General features: G+C 40.0%; 7 gene segments (V, D, J or C); all 7 read right to left on the bottom strand.

Moving 5' to 3' along the window:
• Positions 1-23749, bottom strand: part of LOC112629379 — an 881832-nt gene that overhangs the window by 182354 nt on the left and 675729 nt on the right.
• Positions 1-23749, bottom strand: part of LOC112629380 — a 766638-nt gene that overhangs the window by 155562 nt on the left and 587327 nt on the right.
• LOC112629366 overlaps positions 1-23749 on the bottom strand; it is a 772346-nt gene that overhangs the window by 202815 nt on the left and 545782 nt on the right.
• LOC112629369 overlaps positions 1-23749 on the bottom strand; it is a 661469-nt gene that overhangs the window by 167803 nt on the left and 469917 nt on the right. The window contains 1 exon segment of the V gene segment in view: positions 12498-12503. Coding sequence covers positions 12498-12503 — 6 coding nt within the window.
• Positions 1-23749, bottom strand: part of LOC112629376 — a 484771-nt gene that overhangs the window by 151488 nt on the left and 309534 nt on the right.
• The window catches only part of LOC112629375, a 451949-nt gene that overhangs the window by 134468 nt on the left and 293732 nt on the right, over positions 1-23749 (bottom strand).
• LOC112629378 overlaps positions 1-23749 on the bottom strand; it is a 416220-nt gene that overhangs the window by 146601 nt on the left and 245870 nt on the right.

Raw genomic sequence — 23749 nt, 5'->3', positions numbered from 1 at the left:
TCAGTACTACGTTGAGTAAGAATGATGAGAGTGGGCATCCTTGTCTTGTTCCAATTCTCAAGGGGAATCATTTCAGATTTAGCCCGTTCAGCATGATGTTGGCTGTGGGTTTGTCATAGAAGGTACTTATTATTTTGAGGTATGTTCTCTGATGCCTAGTTTCTTGAGGGTTTTTATGTAAAGGAATGTTGAATTTTATCAAAAGTTTTCTAAACACTTATTGAGGTAATCATATGGTTTTTGTTGAACCAACCTTGTACCCCAGGAATGAAGCTTAATTGATTGTGGTGAATTACCTTTTTGATAAGCTGCTGGTTTTAGTTTGCTAATATTTTGATGAGGATTTTTGAGTCTATGTTCATTAGGGATACTATAAAGCTACAGTAATCAAAACAATGAGGTACTGATACAAAAACAGACATATAGAAAAATGGAACAGAATAGAAAACCCGGAAATAAAGCCACACACCTACAGTCATCTTATCTTTGACAAAGTTTACAATAAAAAGCAATGGAGAAAGGACTCATTATTTGATAAATACTGCTGAGATAGCTGGCTGGCCATATGCAAAAGAATGAAATTGGACCCCTATCTTCTATCAGGTACAAAAATTAACTCAAGATGGAGTAAAGAGTTAAATGTAACACCTCAAACTATAAGACTCATAGACAAAAACCTAGGAAACACCATTTTGGACTTCAGCCTTGGGGAAGAATTTGTGACTAACTCCTCAAAAGCAATTGCAACAAAAAAATTGACAAGCAGGATCTAATAAAACTAAAGAACTTCTGCACAGCAAAAGAAACTACCAACGGAGTAAACAGACAACCTACAGAATAGGAGAAAATATTCACAAACTATACATCAGACAAAGGTCTAATATCCAAAATCTATAAGGAACTTAACAAGTAAAAATCAAATAACTCCATTAAAATATGGAGTCAAGTACATGTAGGTGAGACTCCATCTGCCCTAGGCTCCTGCTGTGAATTGTTCTGGGAAATCAGGGACCCCGAATGGAGAGACTGGCTGGAGCCAAGACAGAAGAGTATAAATTGTGAAGATTTCATGGACATTTATCACTTCCCCAATCAATAATCTTATAATTTCTTATGCTTGTCTTTAATCTCTTAATCATGTTATCTTCATAAGCTGAAAATGTATGTCACCTCAGGACCACTATTGTACACATGGATTGTAAAACATGTGCATTTGAACAATATGAAATCAGTGCACCCTGAAAAAGAACAGAATAACAGCGATTTTCAGGGAACAAGGGAAGATAACCATTAGGTCTGACTGCCTGCAGGGTTGGGCAGAATAGAGCCATATTTTTCTTCTTGCAGAAAGCCTATAGACAGATGTGTGAGTAGGAGAAATATCACTGAATTCTTTTCCCAGCAAGGAACAACCCTGGAGAAGGAATGCATTCCTGGGGGTAGGTCTATAGATGGCTGCTCTGGGAGTGTCTGTCTTATGCAGTTGAGATAAGGACTCATATACACCTTGGTCTCCTGCAGTACCCTCAGGCTTACTAGGATTGGGAAATTCCAGCCTGGTAAATTCTAGTCAGACCAGTTGTCTGCTCTCCAATGCTGTTTCCTGTTAAGATGTTTATCAAGACAATGTGTGCACAGCAGGATATAGGCCCTCATCAGTAATTCTAATTTTGCCTTTGCCTTGTGATCTTTACTGCCCTTTGAAGCATGTGATCCTTGTGACCTACTCCCTGTTCGTACATCCCCTCCCCTTTTAAAATCCTTAATAAAAACTTGCTGGTTTTGTGGCTGGGGGTCACCATGATGGTCCTATCAATATGTGATGACACCCCCGGAGGCCCAGCTGTAAAATTTATCTCTTTGTACTCTTTCTCTTTAATTCTCAGACCAGCTGATACTTAGGGAAAATAGAAAGAACCTGCATTGAAATATTGGGGGCTGGTTCCCCCGATAACAAATCTTAGGCTTCTGCTTATTTTTGCTGCTTATCTGTAAATAATAAATCTACTTTGCCTGAATTGTTGTGCACATGTTCTATCTCACTAGACTGAAATGGGAGAGAAACTTTGTACACTTTATCAGAGACAGAGTTTACAAATATTTTGTCCTATTCTATAGGTTGCCTTTTTACCATGTTTTTTTTCCTATGCTGTGCAGAAACTTGTAAATTTGATGTAGTCTCACTTATTTTTATATTTGGTGTCTGTGCTTTTGGTATCATAACCATGAAATCATTGTTCAGACCAATGTTAAGAAACTTTTTCCCTATGTTTTCTTCTAGTAGTTTTTCAGTTTCAGGTCTTATGTTATATCTTTAATCCATTTTGAGTAGATTTTTGTACATTATGTGAGATAAGAGTCCAATTTCACCCTTCTGCATGTGAATATCCAGTCTTCCCAGAAATCCTTTATTGAAGAGACTGTCCTTTCCCCATTATGTATTCCTGGCACCCTTGTAAAAGATCAGTTGACTGCATATACATGGATTCATTTGTGGGCTCTCTATTCTGTTCCATGGTGTATATATTGGTCTTTGTTCCAGTACTATACTGTTTTGATTACTGTAGCTTGGCAGTATATGTTGAAATTAAGAAGTGTGATATCCCCAGCTTTGTTTTCTTTCTCAAGATTGATTGGCTTTTCATGCTATTTTGTGGTTTTATATGCAGTTTAGAATTGTCTTTTCTAGTCCTGTAAATTTCTATTGGGATTTTGATAGGAATTGCATTGAATATTTAGGATTCTTTGGGAAGTATGGACATTTTAACACTATTAAATCCCCCAACCCATGAACATGGGGTGTCTTTCTATTTGTTTGTGTCTTTTAAAATTTAATCCATCAGTGTTTTGCAGTTTTCAGTGTACTTTTTTGATACTATGGTAAATTGATTTGTTTTCTTTATTTATTTTTCAGATTGTTTATTGTTAGTGTATAGCAATACAACTGTTGGTTTTTTATGTTGATCTTGTATTTTGCAATTTTATTGTTATGTTAACTGTGGTCTTGTCATATATGATCTTTATTATGTTAAGGCACATTCCTTTTATACCTAATTTGTAGAGAGTTTTTATCATGAAAGGATGTTAATTTTTTTTTTTTTTTTTTGAGGTGGAGTCTTGCTCTGTTGCCCAGGCTGGAGTGCAGTAGCCGGATCTCAGCTCACTGCAAGCTCTGCCTCCCGGGTTTACGCCATTCTCCTGCCTCAGGCTCCCAAGTAGCTGGGACTACAGGCACCCGCCACCTCACCTGGCTAGTTTTTTGTATTTTTTAGTAGAGACAGGGTTTCACCGTGTTAGCCAGGATGGTCTTGATCTCCTGACCTCATGATCCACCCGTCTCAGCCTCCCAAAGTGCTGGGATTACAGGCTTGAGCCACCGCGCCTGGCCAGGATGTTAAATTTTGTGAAATACTTTTTCTGCATCTGCTGAGATGGTCATATGATTTTTATCCTTCATTCTATTAATGTAGGATATCACATTATTGATTGGTATGCATTGAACCATCCTTGTTTTCCAGGAATAAATCCCATTTGATTATGGTGTTATGATCCTTTTAATGGGCTGTTAAATTCAGTTTACTGGTATTTTGTTGAGTATTTTTGTTCATTAGTACTATTGGCCTGCAATTTTCTTTTCTTGTAATGTCCTTGTCTGGCTTTAGTGTCAGGGTACTTCTGCTCCTATAAAATGAGTTTGCAAGTGATCCTTCCTCTTCAATTTTTTTGGAAGACTTTGATAAGGATTGGCATTAATTCTTCTTCAAATATTTGGTAGAATTTGCCAGAAAAGCCATCAGGTCCTGGGCTTTTGTTTGTTTCTTAAATTGCTGATTAAATCCTCTTACTTGTTATTGGTCTGTTTATATTTTCTGTTTCAATTTTCTATTTCCTCCCGATTTAGTCTTGGCATATTATATGCTTCTAGGAATTTGTCCATTTCTTCTAGGAAATATAAATAACCTTCAGAGAATATTATGAACCAACACTATGCACATAAACTAGAAAATATAGAAGAAATGAATAAATTCCTGGTCACCCTCCCAAGACTGAGTGAGAAAGAAATTAAATCTCAGAACAGACCAGTAACAAACTCTGAAATTGAATCCGTAATAAATTGCCTACCAACTGAAAAAAGCACAGGACCAGATGGATTCAAAACCAAATTCTACCAGATGTACGAAGAAAATCTGGTATCAATCCTACTGAAACTATTCCAAAAAATTGAGGAGGAGAGACTCCTCTCTGACTCATTCTATGAGGCCAGCATCATCCTGGTAACCCAAACTGGCAGAGACACAACAAAAAAAGAAAACTTCAGGCCAATATCCTTGATAAATATTGATGCAAAAATCCTCAACAAAATATTGGCAAGCCAAATCCAGCAGCACATCAAAATGCTTATCCACCATAATCAAGCAAGGTTTATCCTCTGGATGAAAGGTTGGTTCAGTATATGCAAATCAATCAATGTGATTCATTACATAACCAGAACTAAAGACAAAAACCACATGACTATCTCAACAGATGCAGAAAAGGCTTTCAATAAAATTCAACACATCATCATGTTAAAAACTCTTAATAATCTAGGTATTGAAGGAACATACCTCAAAATAATAAGAGCTATCTATGACAAACCCACATCATGCTGAATGGTCTAAAGCTGGAAGCATTCCCCTTGAAAAACAGCACAAGACAAGGATGCCCTCCCTCACTACTCCTATTCAACATAGTATTGAACATCCTAGCTAGAGCAATCAAGCAAGAGAAAGTAATAAATGGCATCCAAATAGGCAGAGAGAAAGTCAAATTATCCCTCTTTGCAGATGACATGATTCTATATCTAGAAAAACCCATAGACTTGGCCCCAAAGCTCCTTCAACTGATAAACAACTTCAGCAAAGTCTCAGGATACAAAATCAACATACAAAAATCACTACCATTCCTGTACACCAATAACAGTCAAGCCAAGAGCCAAATCAGGAACCCAATCCCATTCACAATTGCCACAAAAAGAATAAAACACCTAGGAATACAACTAATCAGGGAGGTGAAAGATCTCTACAAGCAGAAGTGCAAAACACTGCTCAAAGAAATGAGAGATGACACAAACAAATGGAAAAATATCCCATGCTCAGGGACAGGAAGAATCAATATTGTTAAAATGGCCATACTACTCAAAGCAATTTATAGATTCAATGCTATTCCTATCAAACTACCAATGATACTCTTCACAGAACTAGAAAAAAATACTATTTTAAAACTGATATGGAACCAAAATAGCCAAGGCAATCCTCAGCAAATAGAACAAAGCTGGTGGCATCATGCTACCTAACTTCAAACTATACTGCAGGGCTACACTAACCAAAACAGTGTGGTACTGGTACGGAAACAGACACATAGACCAATGAAACAGAATAGAGAGCCCAGAAATAAGGCTACACACCTACAACTATCTGATCTTCAACAAGGCTGGCAAAAACAAGCAATGGGGAAAAGACTCTGTATTCAATAAATGGTACTGGGATAACTGGTTAGCCATATGCAGAAGATTGAAACTGGACTCCTTCCTTACATCATATACAAAAAAATCAACTCAAGATGGATTAAAGACCCAAAACTATATAAAAAAAAAAAACCCTGGAAGACAACCTAGGCAATACCACTCTGTACATAGGAACAGGCAAAGATTTTATGACAAAAGACATCAAAAGCAATTGCAACAAAAGCAAAATTTGACAAATGGGATCTAATTAAACTAAAGAGCTTCTGCACAGCAAAAGAAACTATCAGCAGGCTAAAAAGACAACTCACAGAATGGGAGAAAATATTTGAAACTATGTATCCAACAAAGGTCTAATATCCAGCATTTATAAGGAACTTAAGCAAATTTACAAGAAAAAAAATCCATTAAAAAGTGGGCAAAGGACACGAACAGACACTTTTCAAAAGAAGACACACATATGGCCACCAAGCATATGAAAAAAAGCTCAACATTCCTGATTATTAGAGAAATGCAAATAAAAACCAGAACGAGCTACCATCTCACACCAGTCAGAATGGCTATTATTAAAAAGTCAAAAAATAATGTGCTGGTGAGGTTGTGGAGAAAAAGAAACACTTATATCCTGTTGGTGGGAGTGTAAGTTAGTTCAACCATTAGGAAAAACAGCATGCAATTTCTCAAAGACCTAAAAACATAACTACTATTTGACTTAGCAATCCCATTACTGGGTATATACCCCCCAAAAATAATAATCATTCTATCATAAAGACACATGTGTGCATATGTTCATTGCAGCACTATTCACAGTAGCAAAGACATGGAATCAACCTAAATGGTCAGGAATGGCAGTTTGGATAAAGAAAATGTGATAGATATAAACCATGAAATACTATGTGGCCATAAAAAATAATGAGATCATGTCCTTTGCAGGGACATGGATGGAGCTGGAGGTTATTATCTTCAGCAAATTAACACAGAAGAGAAAACCAAATACTGCATTTTCTCACTTTTATGTGGGAGAAAAATGAGAACACATGGACACATAGAGGGGAACAACAGACACTGGGGCCTAATTGAGAGTGGAGGGTGATAGGAGGGTGAGGATTAGGAAAAATAACTAATGGGTACACCCAGGCTTAATACCTGGGTGATGAGATAATCTGAACAACAAACCCCCATGACACAAGTTTACCTTCATTACAAACCTACACATGTACTCCTGAACTCAAAATAAAAGTTAAAAAACCTCAAAGATAAAAAAGTGAGAATATTTAACTGCACAAAGGACTCCTTAAAGAGATTAAGAATGTGCCTTTTGGATCCATTCAATCAAAGTGTGGGACCTCTAGAAAGCTTAAGAGTATTGCCCCTCAGCCATCTGAGCAGGAGCCAAAAATATATGTTGTCTAGAAAAGATCTGTGGGTGTGTTTTTGTTTTTGATGGTCAGAATATCATTGAAATCCATGGTAGATGCACAAAGATCTTGAGAAAATTGTTTCAGCAGAAACACTACTGGCTTGGACTGAAAGGGATAGAAAAAGTACAAAATGAAATAAAGGAGGCTGTCAGAACCCAACATTTCTACTGGCAGGAAACAGGCTGATAAAACTACTCAACTGCAAACATTAAAGAAGGTGGATGACAGAGGGTGGTGCTAAGAGCCAAGAGGGTAGAGCCAAGTGTTGTGGGAAGTCAGGGAACCCGAATGGAGGGACCAGCTGAAGCCATGGCAGAAGAACATAAATTGTGAAGATTTCATGGACATTTTTCACTTCCCCAATCAATACTCTTATAATTTCCTATGCCTGTCTTGACTTTAATCTCTTAATCCCATCATCTTCCTAAGCTGAGGATGTATGTCGCCTCAGGATCCTGTGATGATTGTATTATCTGCACAAATTGTATGTAGAGCATGTGTGTTTGAACAATATGAAATCTGGGCACCTAGAAAAGGAAGAGGATAACAGTGATTTTCAGGGAACAAGGGAAATAACCATAAAGTCTGACTGCCTGCAGGACCAGGTGGAACAGAGTCATATTTCTCTTCTTGCAAAAGTGAATAAGAGAAATATTGCTGAATTCTTTTTCTCAGCAAGGAACAGCCCTGGGAAAAGAATGAACTCCCAGGGGGAAGTCTCTAAAATTGTTGCTCTGGGAGTGCCTGTCTTATGCAGTTGTAGATAAGGGATGAAATACGCCCTGGTCTTCTGCTGCGCCCCCAGGCTTGTCAGGATTGGGAAATTCCAGCCTGGTGAAATTCTAGTTAGACTGGTTCTCTGCTCTTGAACCCTGTTGTTCCTGTTGAGATGCTTGTCAATGACAATATGTGCACAGCAGGACAGGGAACCTCATCAGTAATTCTAATTTTGCCCTGGCCTTGTGACCTTGCCCTGCCCATTTGCCTTGTGATATTTTATTGCCCTTGAAGCATGTGATCTCTGTGACCCACACCCTACTCGTACATGCCTCCCCTTTGAAATCCATAATAAAAACTTGCTGGTTTTGCAGCTCAGGGGGCATCACGGAACCTGCCGACATGTAATGTCACCCCCAGAGACCCAGCTGTAAAATTTCTTTCTTTTGTACTCTTTGTCTTTATTTCTCAGACTGGCCAACACTCAGGGAAAATAGAAAAGAACCTATGTTGAAATATTGGGGGCTGCCCCGATAGCCGAGATTAATCTTAGGCTCTAAAACCTAATCATTGAACTGCCAACATTTGCCCAGCTAGATTTTAGAACTGATATGGACCAATGACTCTTTGTTATCTTCTTCCCCTCCTCCCTTTGAACCAATACGTCTATAACTGTTATCCCATGACTTCCAGTTATGTCTGTTTCAACATTGTATGATGGGTGTATTGGGGGCAGATCACTTGTCTCTTTAGTTTTACAGGTTGACAGAAGAAGAGAAGTTGTACTCCAGGAGCTGTACTTCACATATTATGCCCAGGAGCTGTGTTTGAACTTAGATGTGATTTAAATCATAAAATTTTGACTTTGAGCTAAAGCTCTGTGGGATAAGATTCTTGAGACCTTTGGGGATGTGTGTGAATGTATTTCTGCAAGCAGGGGTAATGTGAGTCATTGGTGGCCAGATGGTGGACTCTGGTAGACAGATAGATCTCTGCATTCTGTTGTCCATGCCTTTCTAAAATCTCTTCTCTTGGGTGTGAGATTGATTACAAAAGGTATTCCATGGCAATTTTTGGAAGAGTCAACAGAAGGGATTGCTGACCAGGAACCATTTAAAACTACAAGTTAAAATGTTTGTAACTGGGAGTATTTGAGTAGGGGGAAGAATCTTTGTTAATCACAAAGATTAAATATTTTTTTACAAGGAGCAAGTGTAGTAGGAGAGATGAGAGCTCTGGCTTTTAACCTGTTCATGGGTGAGGGACCCACTTTGAACAACTGATAATAGCAATGAACACATTAGCACTTACATGTGTGAAAGTGTATATACAAACAACCACAAAACATGGGGGGTGAAGGGTTATAGATCAACTGAAGCTATACAGTTTCCCTATTAGGAGCACCTAAACTAGAAGCATGAATAATAGGTGGCTTCCTTTAGTGATCTTCCTGAAAAGCAATAAGAGCTGAATTGGTTTCTGATGAAAATGTAAATAGTCAAAAGAATACTTACATAGACATGGAAAAGTATGATTGAAGTGAAGGCAAGGAAGTGATGACATTAAGATTTCATTTTGATTTCTGAAAATAATGGTGTCATTAACAGAAATGCTATATAAACACAGAATAAGAAAATGGGAGAAAAATGTGAATAAGCCTCTATCACTTCTAGGTATTAGACTTGGAGATTTTGAAAATATTCTGTCTTTCTCATTTACTAACTACAGTTATTTCGGGGTCTCTGAACTTTTGCTCAGAAGAAATTGAGGTTTGTTTATCTCCCTGTAAATGGCCCTAAGGGAAGGCTTACTCTAGGAAGAGAATAGCCTTGTCCCCATCTATTATGTATTGAATTGTGTCCTCCTAAAATTCATATGCTGAAGCTCTAGCCCCCAGTGTGACTGTATTTGGAGATATGGCTTTGAAAGGGGTTAAATGAGGTCGTAAGGGTAAGGTCTTAATCCAGTAGGATTTATGTCTTTATAAGAAGTGGGAGAGGGCTGGGCACAGTGACTCACGCCTGTAATCCCAGCACTTCGGGAGGCTGAGGTGGGTGGATCACGAGGTTAGGAGATCGAGACCATCCTGGCCAATACGGTGAAACCCCATCTCTACTAAAAATACAAAAAATTAGCCAGGCATGGTGGCGGGCACCTGTAGACCCAGCTACTTGGGAGGCTGAGGCAGGAGAATGGCATAAACCCAGGAAGCAGAGCTTGCAGTGAGCCGAGATGGCACCACTGCACTCCAGCCCGAGTGACAGAGCGAGACTCCATCCCCCCCCCAAAAAAAAAAAAAAAAAAAAAGAAGAAGAGGGAGAGATACAAAGAATGCCTGTGCACAGAGAAAAGATGAAGTGAAAAGAGAGAGAGACAATGACCCTTTGCAAGCCAAGGAAAAAAGCCTCAGGAGAATCCACGCCTGCTGACACCTTGATCATGGACTTCCTGCCTCCAAAAATGTGAGAAAAGAAACATCTGTGTAATATTCGATAGTATTTTGTTATGGGAAATTAATACAGTACCCACTGAAGGAAGCCCAAACTCAGGCCCCTGCTCAATTTCTCATGGTTTTTGTTTATTTTACATTTGTTCCTGAGGCCCTCTGAGTATGTGTTTATCTGAGATTGAGATGACAAATCATCTCAATACCTTTCTTTCTGGTATTAGGAGGGACTTTGATACTCAAAGTCTGGAGATTTTGTGTGACACATCTACCTGTATTTTGGGAAATATTTATCACCTGTATGGAAGTGAAAGTACTTCACTGTCCATGTTTTCTTGATCCCTCTGACCTGATTTCTGGTGACCATGCCTTGATTTTAAACCCAATTTTGTCAGTATAAAGATATGGGGGGAGATAGGCATCATGTGTTTGCTATAATTCAAGACATTTTTTAAGAAGCTTAACTGGCTGGGCACAGTGGCTTACACCTATAATCCCATAATCCCAGTACTTTGGGAGGCCAAGGCAGGCGGATCACCTGAGGTCAGGAGTTCAAGACCTCAAGACCAGCCTGGCCAACAAGGTGAAACCTGGTCTCTACCAAAAATACAAAAATTAGCCGGGTATGGTGGTGCACACCTGTAATCCCAGCTATTCGGGAGGCTAAGACAGGAGAATTGCTTGAACCTGGGAGGTGGAGGTTGCAGTGCAGTGAGCTGAGATCGTGCCACCACTCCAGCCTGGGTGACAGAGCAAGACTCTGTCTCAAAAATAAAAGGGAGGGGGGTGCTTAACTGATAACACAGCATTTTGTACTTCTAGCTTCATGGAATTTTATGATTGAAGAATATTTAGATGTGCTGGAAGACCAACAATCTCTAGAGAGGGCCAGTAGCTTCTAAATAAATAAGGCAGTCCCTTTTTCTTTGCTTGCATAATGCCCCATGCTTTTCTTCTTCTTGACAACTTTTATTATAATTCTGTGCTTTTGTGCTAGGTATGTGGAGAAGGATGTGAGTTCCCTGGGGGCAGGGATTATGTCTTATTCAAGTTTATACTATGGCACTGACTATAATGTTTATCACATGGTAGATAAACATGTTTTGAATGAATCGTTGAAAGATTCCCTTAGCTCAACATTATCTCCTATTTGCAAAGGCGGCTCTAGTCAATAGGAATTCCCATCATAGATACTCCTATTAGAGATTCGTAGCAGTGCTTCTAAGCTCTCAGAAATGGCTGTGGCAATTTTGCTGAGAATGTGTTGATGAAAGCAACAGCTGCTGGAAAATGGTGTTTCCCAGAAGTTGCTATTGCCATTAGTGCGACTTATTCATCCTGTGTTTCTTTCTCATTCTGGAATAATCCACCTGTCTCAGATCTGCAAGGCAGCTCAATAACACTGTAAGATCAACCTTTATTAGGCATTTAATGATAGACCTATTTTGTTTTAAATGCAGTGGTGCACAGATTTCCAAAGAATTTCCTTGAAGTTTGATAGAGTTGCATAAGAAAAAAGGTTAATTTCATATGATGTGACACTATATTAGTTTCTGTTTCCAGATTGTACTTTCAGCAATCAGTCCTGGAATTTTACTAAAATCTCCCAAGAAAGGTTAGAAAAAATGCCCCGGAATTTTGATATTTATACTCTCAAGCTGAATATAGGTTTTGATTTAAAAAGTGATAATTCTAGATGGAGATATTTATTCTTATGTTGGAGCTCTAACTCCAGGAAGGTGATAATGAGCTGCTGAGCTGAACAGTAATTTAGAGCCTGGGTGGTCATGAAAGGTTCCGTTGCTACCAGACATCTGCTCGTAAGTATCCAGAGTGCTGGTCAGTTAGCACAGCTCTCTAAGGTATCATTATAAGGAGAGGCTTAGTGCTCATGAATATCAACTAACTGTGCTTTATTCAGCAGAGAGTACAGTTTCACTAGGCAGACACAGTGCACATCCTCTTATCTCAGAGAGAGTGAAAATGGAGGTGTGGTAGATGTGCACAAGTCCTAATGACATTCCCTATGGAGTGGTGTCAGCAAGGTGTGTATGGATCAGGTTTTCCAGGTCATGTAATTGAGGTGTATATACCTCTCTTGAGTGGAACCTCATCTCCCCTTGTTTTGTGTTTTCAAGCACAGAGATATTCATTAGTGTAACAAGTCAGGCTTCCCTGTGCCCCTCGCTCATTTCTCTCAGAAGAAGGAAAAGCATTTTCTGACCACCCCATTTAAATTGAACCCTTCAGCCCCTTATTTATTGCTTTCATGATACTCATCCTACTCTGCATATATACTGTTTATGTATCTGTTTATCCTATCTTTCCCGTTAGAATATAATAAAATCTATTGTCAGGTATTTTTTTCCTTAGCATTGTATCTTTGGCATCTAACACAGTGCCAAACACCCATCCACACCTATCCACACATAAATGCAATCTAAAGCAATGTGATTGCGATAAGGATTTAGAGCTGGCAAGGTGAATGAGATTGCCTTCTCTTTCGGGGTAATATTTCCGTACTAAAAAATGGGATAGAGAGTTGTTGAGGCAAATGGAACGGCCACCAAGAGATAAATGGAACACTGTGGCAAAGCACAATGTGTTCTCAGAAAAAATAGTTTTAAGAGGAGTCCTGGGATGATTGTGAGGAGGAGACAGACAGCTTGAAAGAATGGTCTGTTGCACTGGGCCGGATGGGTTGGTGCAGGCAGGCAGGCCCCAGAGGTGCCTGTATATGAAGCCTGGAGGATTGTAGTAAGGCCAGTTGTAGGAACAGCTGTCTGAGCTGCTTGTCCTGGCCCACCCTCCTTACCGAGTGACGTGGGAAGGGGAGGGAATGAAGTCAGAAATGTTCCATCTGAGACACATAGCCAAGATGCACAGCTGGAGAAGTTGGCTTGGTTCCCGAGTTCCACTGGGAGACAAAGCTTAGACAGTAGGCTATTTTTTTTTCTTTTTAATGTTTTGCTTTGTTTTGAGGAAATGTTATTTTTATCTGCTGCCCAGTTACCTCAGGTACTGGATTCAGGGAGGAGAATGCTTCTGAGAATAAGGCCTGGATACCGTTACTTTCTCTTTTCTCTGAGCCCCGTTGTGGGAATGTTTTTCCTAAAATAACCAGTAGTTTCCTCTCCAGATCGCAGAGGTTCACTCCCCATTCCTATTTCCCAGCTTTTTCTTGTGTGTTTTCAGGTCTTTCCAGGATCCTGCATTTTTGACTGGCTTCTGGGTTTTTTGCTGGTCTTTGCCTATCAGTCCACGCTCCATGCCTGCTCTGAGAGCACAGGAATATAGATCCCTGGGCTGTAAGTGTGAGTTGATGAGGTTGATAAATTTGGCTTCTTTCTGGAAGTTCACTGCATAACATCCATTTGTTGAATAATCATTCTAATTACACAGGAGAATAAGATAAATCTTCTCACACTGAGAGGCTGTTTGTAATATTTAAGTGTTAATCAACAGAATGTTCTTTCAGACTAAAGTAAAATCACAGCTACCCTCTTCTGCACAGATATTGTTGGTGGAACTGATGACCCTCTGAGCCTTGCTGGAACCTACAGGGAAGTGAACAAGGACATCTCCTGACAGACTTCCTAGAGGATGGTCAGGAAGCCCTTGTGTCAGTCCTCATTGGTTCAATTTCCTACACTTCCCTGTGTGGCCCTGCCATGAGCTCTGACGGCAACCGCTGGGAGGTGGCCATACTTCACAGGTTAAGGGCACAGTCCTCCACAGGACTGCCCTCACTGCAAACATTAGCCACAAGTTCTGTGTTCCTAGGCTGCCTTTACTTCTGACTAGCTGGCTACAAATCTGGGAGTTCCCATGCTCCCTTAGGCTTGATAGTTCCATAAAACAACACACAAAACTTAGGAAAGTGATCATGATCATAGTTTATTAGAGCAAAAGGATACAAATCAGAACCAACCAAAGGGAGAGAAGCATTAGGTGAAATCTGGGAGGTTCTAAACGTGAAGCTTCTGGTTGTCCTCTCCCAGGGAGACCTGGGTGTGTTCCTCCTCCCAGCCATGTTGTGTGACAGAACTCACAGAGTGTTGCCGAGGATAGGAGATCAGCTGAGCCTTTGGTGTTCAGAGTTTTTTCTGGAGCTTTATCACATGCTGCCCACGTGGCTGACCTTTAACCTCCAGCCCCTCCTGGAGGTTCTAGTTAATGGTCTCTGGTTCCTCCAGAGGTCAGAACTCACATGGCATGTTCCAAAACCCCATCCTATATCATGTTGTTAGACTGACTGGTGGCTAAAGCCCCCAGACAAACATAGATACTCCTATCTGGCAGGACATTCCAAGAGCCTACGAATCACCACCCAGTAGCTGAGGGCGAAGGCCAGATCTCTGTTTGGGAAAGTTAATTCTTCACAATGTAGACCTAAACCACTGGCAGATACAACATTCCTCCATTTCCAAGGCCTCAGAGCCTGAGAAGAGACACAGTGCCCGGTTGGGGCCATCCCTGACTAGGAAAATAAAGACCAGCACAGTCCAGACTGGAGCAAGCAGGCTGGGCTTCCACTCTTGTAAAGTCTCCCTTCTGTCTTGGATACTTGACAGACCATATACAGAGTTCCTGGAGCTGTTTGGCATTGCTTCCCCAGAACGGGAAATGGAGTTTCTGGGAGGACAGGCGAACAGCAGATTTTGCCAAAGCTCTGTCTGTTGATTTTGTTTCCTTGCTTCCTCCTTTATACCTTCAGGCCTGTGATATTCTTAAGACCAATGCTTGGTATTTTCTCAGGGTGAATGAAAACTAGCTATTTAATCCATTGATTCAAAAAGTATTTTTTTCAGTCCGTGCCCACTGTCTGCAGATACTGTGCTAAGTGCTGGAGATACTATAATAAGTAAGAGAATAATGATCGCTGATTGCACCACTGCTTCTGGTTTGGTAGGTCAAGAGCCACATAAGAGGATCTCTCACCAGAGAAAGTTCCCAGAAGAAGTGCTATCTAAGTTAAAACCTGATGAATGATTATGAGCAAAAAGAGTAAGTGTGTGTGTGTGTGTGTTTGGTAGGGGCTGGTGAGTGGCAGGATGCTCCTTAGAGGAAGTACCAGGCAGAGAAAATAAATGTCAGAAGGGTCAGAGGTCATCGGTGGGCCCTGGACTAACTGTGTTGATGGATTGCCCAAGCACAGGCTTTGCCAACAACCTGGAACGCCTGCTCCTTTCCCACAGAGATCTTTCTGATGGAGACCCTTGAGGCGGGGCCTGGCTCCTCCCTCATAGGCTGACGTGGGGCCACTCTGTTTCTAGATATGAGCCCCACACCACAATCTTCCTTCTCCCTGGTGCTGAACCTCTACCCACACTGACTTAATTCTTTATTTACATAAACCCTCACTCTCTGAGGTCATTTAAAGGTTCTCCCATGAAGGCTTTCTGAAGGATAACTGCAGACAACAGAAATGTGTCTGCTGTGTTAGGACACTATTATACTTATGGGTAACATAAAAGGTGCACCCATTTTATTTAATAAGTCTCTTGGTTGTAAAGCATTTTCTTATTGGTTGAATTATTTCCTTGTCATTTCATAAGTGTTTTATTTCACCAACAGAAAAGTAAGCTCAGTATGGCCAGGAACCTTGTTCTACAACCCTATTTCTGTATTTTTTTTTAAGATGGATAATCATTAAGCGTGCTTAGTTGATACCTCTTCCAGGCCAATACACATTTATCTAATACATTCTTTCCAATGATTGCATAATAATCATGATATTGTACATTAGTTGCTATCTCTGGGTCAGAAATTGAGGTAGGATTCAACTGAATGTTTTCAGCCTTGGCTAGATTCTCATGCATCTGAGGTCAACTGTGACTCAGTTTTAGGTCAGCTTTGCTGATCTTCAGCTTTCTCACATATCCAGGGCCTCAGGCTGATATTTCATGGTTCTGTTTCGCGCGGTCTCTCTTCTTCCAGAAGGTTAGCCTTGGTTGATTCACGTGGAAAAAAGCCAAAGTCCAAGAGAGCAGGTGACAGGTGACAGGTGAGGCTCTTGAGGTGAGGGCTCAGAACTTGCACAGCTGTCACTTCTGCCGCATTCTATGGATCCACATAAGCTACAAGGCCAACTGAGATCCAAGGGATGGGGAAATAGATGACACCTGTTCAGGGAGGACCTGGAAAGTGCCATTGCTCTATTGAACTGTTAAAATTTCTTTTTTATTTATAAATGCTCTTACTTTTTAGGACATAACCAGGTCTGTTATAAAAGCACAAGAGCTTAGATTATTCTCAACTGGTCATTAGTCCAGTGATGTTTATGATCTAGGGTAAGTCAGAAGCTGAGTCCTCAGCACCTCTGGTTCCTATAATAAAATTGTTCTCATGTCATATTGAGAATACATTCTGGCAGAACTCTCCCATAACTATTGCTTTCCAAGAAGGCTTTTCTTGCCTTTCATGAAGAGCATTAGAATCAGTTTTCTTATTTTTCATTTTTACACAGGTGAAATCTATACATTAAAAAAAAAAAACAATGGAGAGGTTTGAAAATGCTAAGATACAGGACCAAGACACTTCCATCTCTTCATGACATTTTATGGTACATAAATTTAATTCAATTAATTTATCAAGAATTTTTCTACAAGACAGTGCTAAATGCTGCTGTTGCTGGTGAAGTATGCATCGGATAAAGTTCCTGGGCGAGAAGATTTAGAGCCTAGTATAGTTTATGGGTTGCTGTGTTCTATAAGGACTCTAAGAATCCACATGTATACCAGGCATTACCAATAGATTGAGTAAACAACAGCAATAGCAGTAATTATAGCTAATATTTGTTGAGTGCTTTCGCTGTGCCAGGCACTGTGATAAGTTTAAATATATACATGCATGTATTATGCTTAGTTAAAAAAAACTGAAAGCACATTTATTTAAAAGTGTTACTGTATTCATAGCACTTTGTTAATCAATGGATGTTAAAAATCCATTACTATCTGCAAAAATTTTGGCTTTAAAAAGTACGTCCCCATATTCAGAAAGGTTGAGATCCATTCACCAATAGATAGAACACGAGACAAAACACCCCTCACTGAGGTTTACCGCAAGACTGAAAATGAGGAGTAGATCTCAGGAAAAGAATCAAGAATTCAGCTATTTGAACATCAATCTTATTGTCTGTTTCTGGCCTGTAACCTGACCGTCTCTCACAATCTTCAGTTTTCGTGCCCATTTTGAGTTTCCAGGCCAGGTAGGAAGAGCGGGCATCCTTCTGGTGAAGGCTTCATGCACAGAGGCCTCTCTGGAGACTGCTGGGTGTCTGTGACTCGCTCAGTTCTTTGTGAGTTTTTCTGGACCTTCACAAAGGGTTTAGGGAGGGGTGGGTAGGAGTTAAGAACCAAGCCAAAGGTGAGTGTGAGGGAGAAGGGACACATCTGAGCATCTGCTAACCACCATTCCCAGTGAAAACACAGGCCTGCTCATAGCACTGTGCCTGCCTCATTTCTCCTTCCCTGTTTGATCACTTGCAAGCCCTGGACTGCAGGCCACAGGATACCAGTCAAGGAGTCCCAGGCCTAGGAGCCCTCAGCCACACCCTCTGTGTCTCATCCCTCATGGAGTCAGAGAGTTTGGGAAAAAGGCACGTTACATTGCTCTACACAGGTAAAGATGAAAAGGGAGTGATCCTGACTTTTACCTATCATCACGATCGTACTCTTAAGAGTATTGTTAAGAGTTACTTGTTGAAAACATGGTAAATATGAACTTTTAAAAAGTATCCTTGATATAACTATTGAAAATGAAACAAGACGTATTTCCTTCCTTTATGGATTTTCAAGTGCTTGTGAAGTTGAGAAAACACCGACTAAATCTGAAAGTAAGTTGAATGCTGTCAGAGAGGAGATAGTGTTGTCATTTAAAATAGACATACTGCATTGTATTTTAAAGTAACTGTTAGAGTCATCTTGTTTTCTAAAATTCATTTTTACAATGAAGAATGCCTTTAGCTATGTTCTCGATTTTAGTAGAATCTGCAGAGTCCTTTTATATTGACAGAGTAAATTACACCTAAATCAGCAATGCGACATTTAGCTGTTTACTAATTGGTGAGTCACAAAGTGGTGAGTCAGAACAGCCTCCCGTGGTAAACACAGTTCGCAATGACAATGAATAATCACAGTGTGCTCCAACAAACATCTAACCAGTGAGGTTTCTGCAGCAAACATTCCCAGAAAACAGTCCTTTGGAACCATTAGGATAACATTTTCAATATTGTAGAGAAGCTTTTCTCTCCTTTTAGTTAATAGGCGAGCAGAAAACTTTGTCACCATAAGCTACAGCATATGGATGTGGCTTACATTTTATGTTAATGGGCATGTAACTAGTCATTAAATGCTTCTTTTATCTACCTGTATCCAAAAAATAGCTAGCGCTAATTGAACACTGGCTCTGTGCCAGGCGCTGTTTTATGTACATGTAAATACTACCTTGTATTTTCCTCTATGGCAACCCTATGGAGTAGCCATTATTTAATATCCCATTTTCTAAAAAAGACTGAAGTTGTGATTAACTGGAGTAGTTTGTTCAAGGTCACAGAGCTGAAATGTGAAGAATCTGAACCCAGGGAGTCTGGCCCTGGAGCCTGTGCTTTTTACCTCTCACCTACACTGTTCTTTTGTTTCACCAAACAAAGATTTATTGTTAACCCATGATTTTCAGTCTCAAAAGTCCTTGTGTCAATACTTCCTAAAATGTCTTTCAAAAAGTATATGGTATTTAGTTTTAACTTGACTTTTAATCAGGAATGAATCAAAGATACTTTGGGCTCATAAAAAATTCATTTCCACAAAGAGCTGTTGGGAGAAAGTATACATCTGTTCACTGAGCCATTATTTCGAAATTTCAAGAATATGTGCAGGCTGGGCCTTTTCAACACTTCACTGTAACATAAGTCAGTGTGATGAGATCAACAAGCAACTTACATTTTGGTAGGTGACAATAGGGAATAAAAAAAGACTCAATTTTTCTGTGGAGCAATTCTGACTTGCGCTTGGTGACACCTGCTGATTGATGATCTCCTGCTTGCATGGGCCAGTTCACCGAGAGAATCAACACAGATGTGTACAAACAACGTAGGGAGTGGGGGTGTCCATTCTCTTTTGAAGCAATCCCATTTTGGGGTTAGATTTATAATGTGTGTGTGTGTGTGTGTGTTTTTTATTTTATTGGCAACAGTGGCTCCTATGAGGTTTCTAAGAAAGTGCAGAATGAATATGAGTCCTTGAAAGTCAATTGTTCAGAAATTCCAAAACATATGCTGGTCAATGGGTTTGATGTCAGAACAGAAATGATTGATAGAGAGGAGGACATTTCCTAAGAGAGCAGCAGGCAGTCTAACTCTTTTGAGTGCCCTTGAGGGAGATCAATTTGCAAGGCTGGTATTTACTATTTCATTTGACTTGGCTGTGGCATTTACATAGTAATGGTTTCAGTTTAACTTGGGAATGTTATTTTAAGTCCTATACATGCTGCATATAAAAGTGTCTAAATGAGTTATCTTATGTGCTTACTGTTTCTCAATGTTTGTTTGCATGCCTATTTGAAGCTGCTGTTTGCCAATCACTGCCTTCATTGTAATATATTGTCGTCAAGGTCCCCTAACAGAGAAAGTGGTCCTCTGGTACCTCTAGTGACAAACTCCCATATTTGAGGGTTACACCAAGTTCCATACTAATCCAAGGTATTTCTTATGGTAAATATTCAGGTGAGTGGTTTTCAGTTGTGACGTTTTGGTCTTGGAAACAGCACACAGCCCTAGTTAGGCCTGAGGGGATATGTAATAAACGTGAATGTCATTTGTCATTTGTGTAGGGGCAGATGAATGCTTGAGCATCGCTATCTGGTGAATAGAGATGTAGCAGGTAAATGTTTTATAATTTACTCAGATGTTCAATCCAGGACAGCTTTATTTTCCATAACAGCTTAATTTCTAACTCTAGTAACCACTTTGCCTGGTGTCAGAAAGCTTGCTTTAAGTAAATACAGGGTTTTCTCAGTAAAATCATGACTTTCTAAGTCAATTCAGGATGTCCTCCATCAGTTCAGGTTTCCTACTCGCCATCCTTGGGGTGAAATGTAGAGGCCTTAAATGGTGGTCTGGCATTGGTTGGGGACACCTGGCCCATACTGGCATCTGTTGGGGTGCAGTGCTTGGGGTCCAGTCTGGGACATTATTGTTTCTAATGTCCTGATGTCTGAGTCCCTGTAGGTCTCTGGCTATTAATCTAATGCTCTGCATCCTTTTTATTATAATATTGACACCCATCCAGGTCCACTAAGTCTCTCTCTGTTAATTTCTATGCTTTTTGTGTGCATGTAAAAATTCAACTACTCTAATTCCAATCTGACAGAATCAGGCTGTCTTGGGCTCTCTGGGCTTATTGGTACTACTGCACAGCTGTCTCTGCCCTGGTGGAAACTTGCAGGATATTGCCACTCAGGCTTTCTAAGAGGAATTAGTTGTCAATCTCCTTTAGTTTCAGATTCCTAACATCCTATTTGGGGGCTAAACATTGCCTTCGCCCACCCCACTGCTGGGAGGGTGTATGGAGATGGGCACAGAGATCTTCACCGATGTCTTACTTCCTTGTTTTGTCTCCATCACCCCAGAAATTCCCAGAAACTAAGAAATTTGCATTAAATCTAGGGTTGCATAATTGGGTTTTGCATTCACATATATTCTAAGAGAACTTTGCGAGGCATAGATTTATTTTTAAACTCAAAAGTCATAACCCAAACTCAAAACCCTTTTTTTTCCATTCTATTGTCTCTAGCGGAATTTTCAAATTTATCCTTTCTTATTTTGTGTTTATTGTGAACTCCCTTTTCCAATACAGGAAGAAGACCAGGACTTGAGCTGCTGGCCTAACATGAGAGGGATAACAAAGCAAAAATGTATTATCAGAAATAAAATACACATCTCTTTGTTACTGGAAAGGGGTCCCAATCCAGACCCCAAGAGGGGGTTCTTGGATCTCACACAAGAAAGAATTCAGGGTGAGTCCACAGAGTAAAGTGAAAGCAAGTTTATTAGGAAAGTAGAGGAATAAGAGGATGGCTACTCCATAGACATAGCATCCTTGAGGGCTGCTGATTGCCCATTTTTGTGGTTATTTCTTGATTATATGCTAAACAAAGGGTAGATTATTCATGCCTCCCCTTTTTAGATAGGGTAACTTTCTGACATTGCCATAGCATTTGTAAACTGTCATGGCGCTGGTGGAAGTGTAGCAATGAGGACAACCAGAGGTCACTCTTGTCGCCATCTTGATTTTGGTGGGTTTTAGCAGGCTTCTTTACTGCAACCTGTTTTATCAGCAAGGTCTTTATTACCTATATCTTGTGTCAACCTCCTATCTCATCCTGTGACCAAGAATGGCTTAGCCTCCTGGGAATGCAGCCCAGTAGGCCTCAGCTTCATTTTACCCAGGTCCTATTCAAGATGGAGTTGCTCTGGTTCAAATGCCTCTGACATGTTTATATAAAAATATTACTTTGCTACAAAGATAATTAGGATTGGATGTTAATTAAGATAACCAGTCTACTAACACCTTTCTATAAGATCAGAAAGAAATTTCAAGTGATTGCCTTCTGGGAAGTTATATGGGGCATTGGTTAAGAGCATGAGCTATGGAGTTACATGGTTTGGATTCAAATTTTGGGAGTGTGCCATAGGGCAAAGTATTTAACCTCCTTGTGCCTCAGCTTCTACAAACCTGGCTAATAACCAGAGTTGTTATGAGAATTAAATTAGTTAATACATGTAGAACATTCAGAACAGAAACCAGTTAGTAGTAAGAACTAGACAAGTACTAATTATCATTATTGTTAGGTGTTGCCAGTCCTCGTGTTAGAAATATTTTAACGTGATGATCTCACATACACATATGTTCTAAGCAACACATGTAGGCATTGAAACAGGCATTTAATTACCTTGTGACTTGCCTACTTTATTACTGGTTCACTTACCTACTTTTAACTTTTAAAAAACTTTCTGATATACTTGATTAGCTGTTTAGGCATTATATGAACAAAACTTCTTTTACTCATATAGAGTTGCTCAATACAAAATGTAGCTACCCAGAGTTAACCAAGCAGCAAGGTTAAGGGCATAGACCTCCAGACTAAATCTACATAAGACTTCAACCCCCAACTGCAAGGAACTAGGACTCAACTACAAAGGGGAGATAAGTTCATGCACGACCACTCTCACTACTGGCAAGGTTGGGTATTTTCTAAAGCAGGTTCCATAATTCACTAGAAAGACTGATAGAACTCATTGAAACCTAGTATACTTGTGATTCATTTATTACAGAGAAAAGATACATTAAAAACAGCCAAGGGATGAGATGCATAGGGCAGAGTCTGGTAGGGTTCCAAATGTGAAACTTCCATTGTCCTCAGGGATGAATTACCATCCCAGCATCAAGGCATGACAATACCCATGGAATATTGCCAGTCTGGAAAACTCAACTGAGCTTTGGTGTCCAGAGTTTTTATTGGGACTTCTTTATACTGGATGACTGATAGCCTGTGTGGTTGAACTCAGTCTCTAGGTTGTGACCCAAACCCTCCACCCTAGGTTATATGGTTGGTCTTTCTGGCATGGCCAGCCCCCATCCTGAGACCACTGAATATAGCCAGCCCCACAATGAGTCATCTTAATAGCAGAAACTATTAAGTGTGGTCCAAGGACCCCACCATCAATTACAAAGACATGCCAACAATTCAGGAAATTCTAAGCCTTCAGAGGTTGTCTCACAGGAACTGGGACAAAGACTGGACCTGACTTTGGGTAAGGCTAAATTTCTTACTAAATGTTAGTAGAAGAATCAGCAAATTCCAGTGTTGGGAATCTAAGTGTTCCCATTGTCCCACAGTGCCTGGCTCACTCTGATCTGTCACCTCAGCCTGGAACCTCAAGTTTGGAGGTGATGGTTGCTGCTGTGCCCACTGTGTATACAAACATCCTCTGCAGTTTTCCATGTTGATACCTGCTTTTATGTGAATTCTCCTTTTAAAGTCTTCATTTTTTATCTCCACTCATATTGGACTACAGCCTCAGTTCCAGCCTCAGTTCCAAAAGCACTGCTTCATATGTTTTCAATCTTCTCTGGTCAGTGTTTGAATTAATGGGATTGTCACTAGGAACATCTATACTTGAGGGAGAGCCCAACACAAAGTAAGATACATGCCTGATGGTTCAGATTCATTCATTCATCACTATTTGTCATACTCCTTTGTGCCAGGCACTATTCTGAACACAGAGTATTTAGTGGAACTTAGAGGTTAATAGGAAGGACAGATATTATACAAATATTCACACAGAAATACATAGAAATTATAGGGTTCTTTAAAACAGTAACACAAGGGGAACAAATTTAGGTTGAGAGGCAGAGAAGTGTTCATTGAGGAAGAGACATTTCATCAAGATTTAAAGAAGGATAAATGTTAACTAAGCGACTGAAAACTGTGATTCGATTTGAACTGGTAACAACAATATGATGTGAGCTGTACGTTTAGTCTGCACTGCTTCCCCACTCCCACAAATTGAGAAAAATGTTTCTTAACTAAACTAGAAATTTAATGGCTCTTTTAACTGAAGGTCCTTACTAGCTCTGAAGGTTAGAAAGAAACGTAGTGAAG

The sequence above is a fragment of the Theropithecus gelada genome, chromosome 7b (genome assembly GCF_003255815.1).
Source record: "Theropithecus gelada isolate Dixy chromosome 7b, Tgel_1.0, whole genome shotgun sequence".
Lineage (NCBI taxonomy): Eukaryota > Metazoa > Chordata > Mammalia > Primates > Cercopithecidae > Theropithecus > Theropithecus gelada.
Note: the sequence above shows the minus strand (reverse complement) of the source record. Positions and strands in the feature narration are given on the sequence as shown.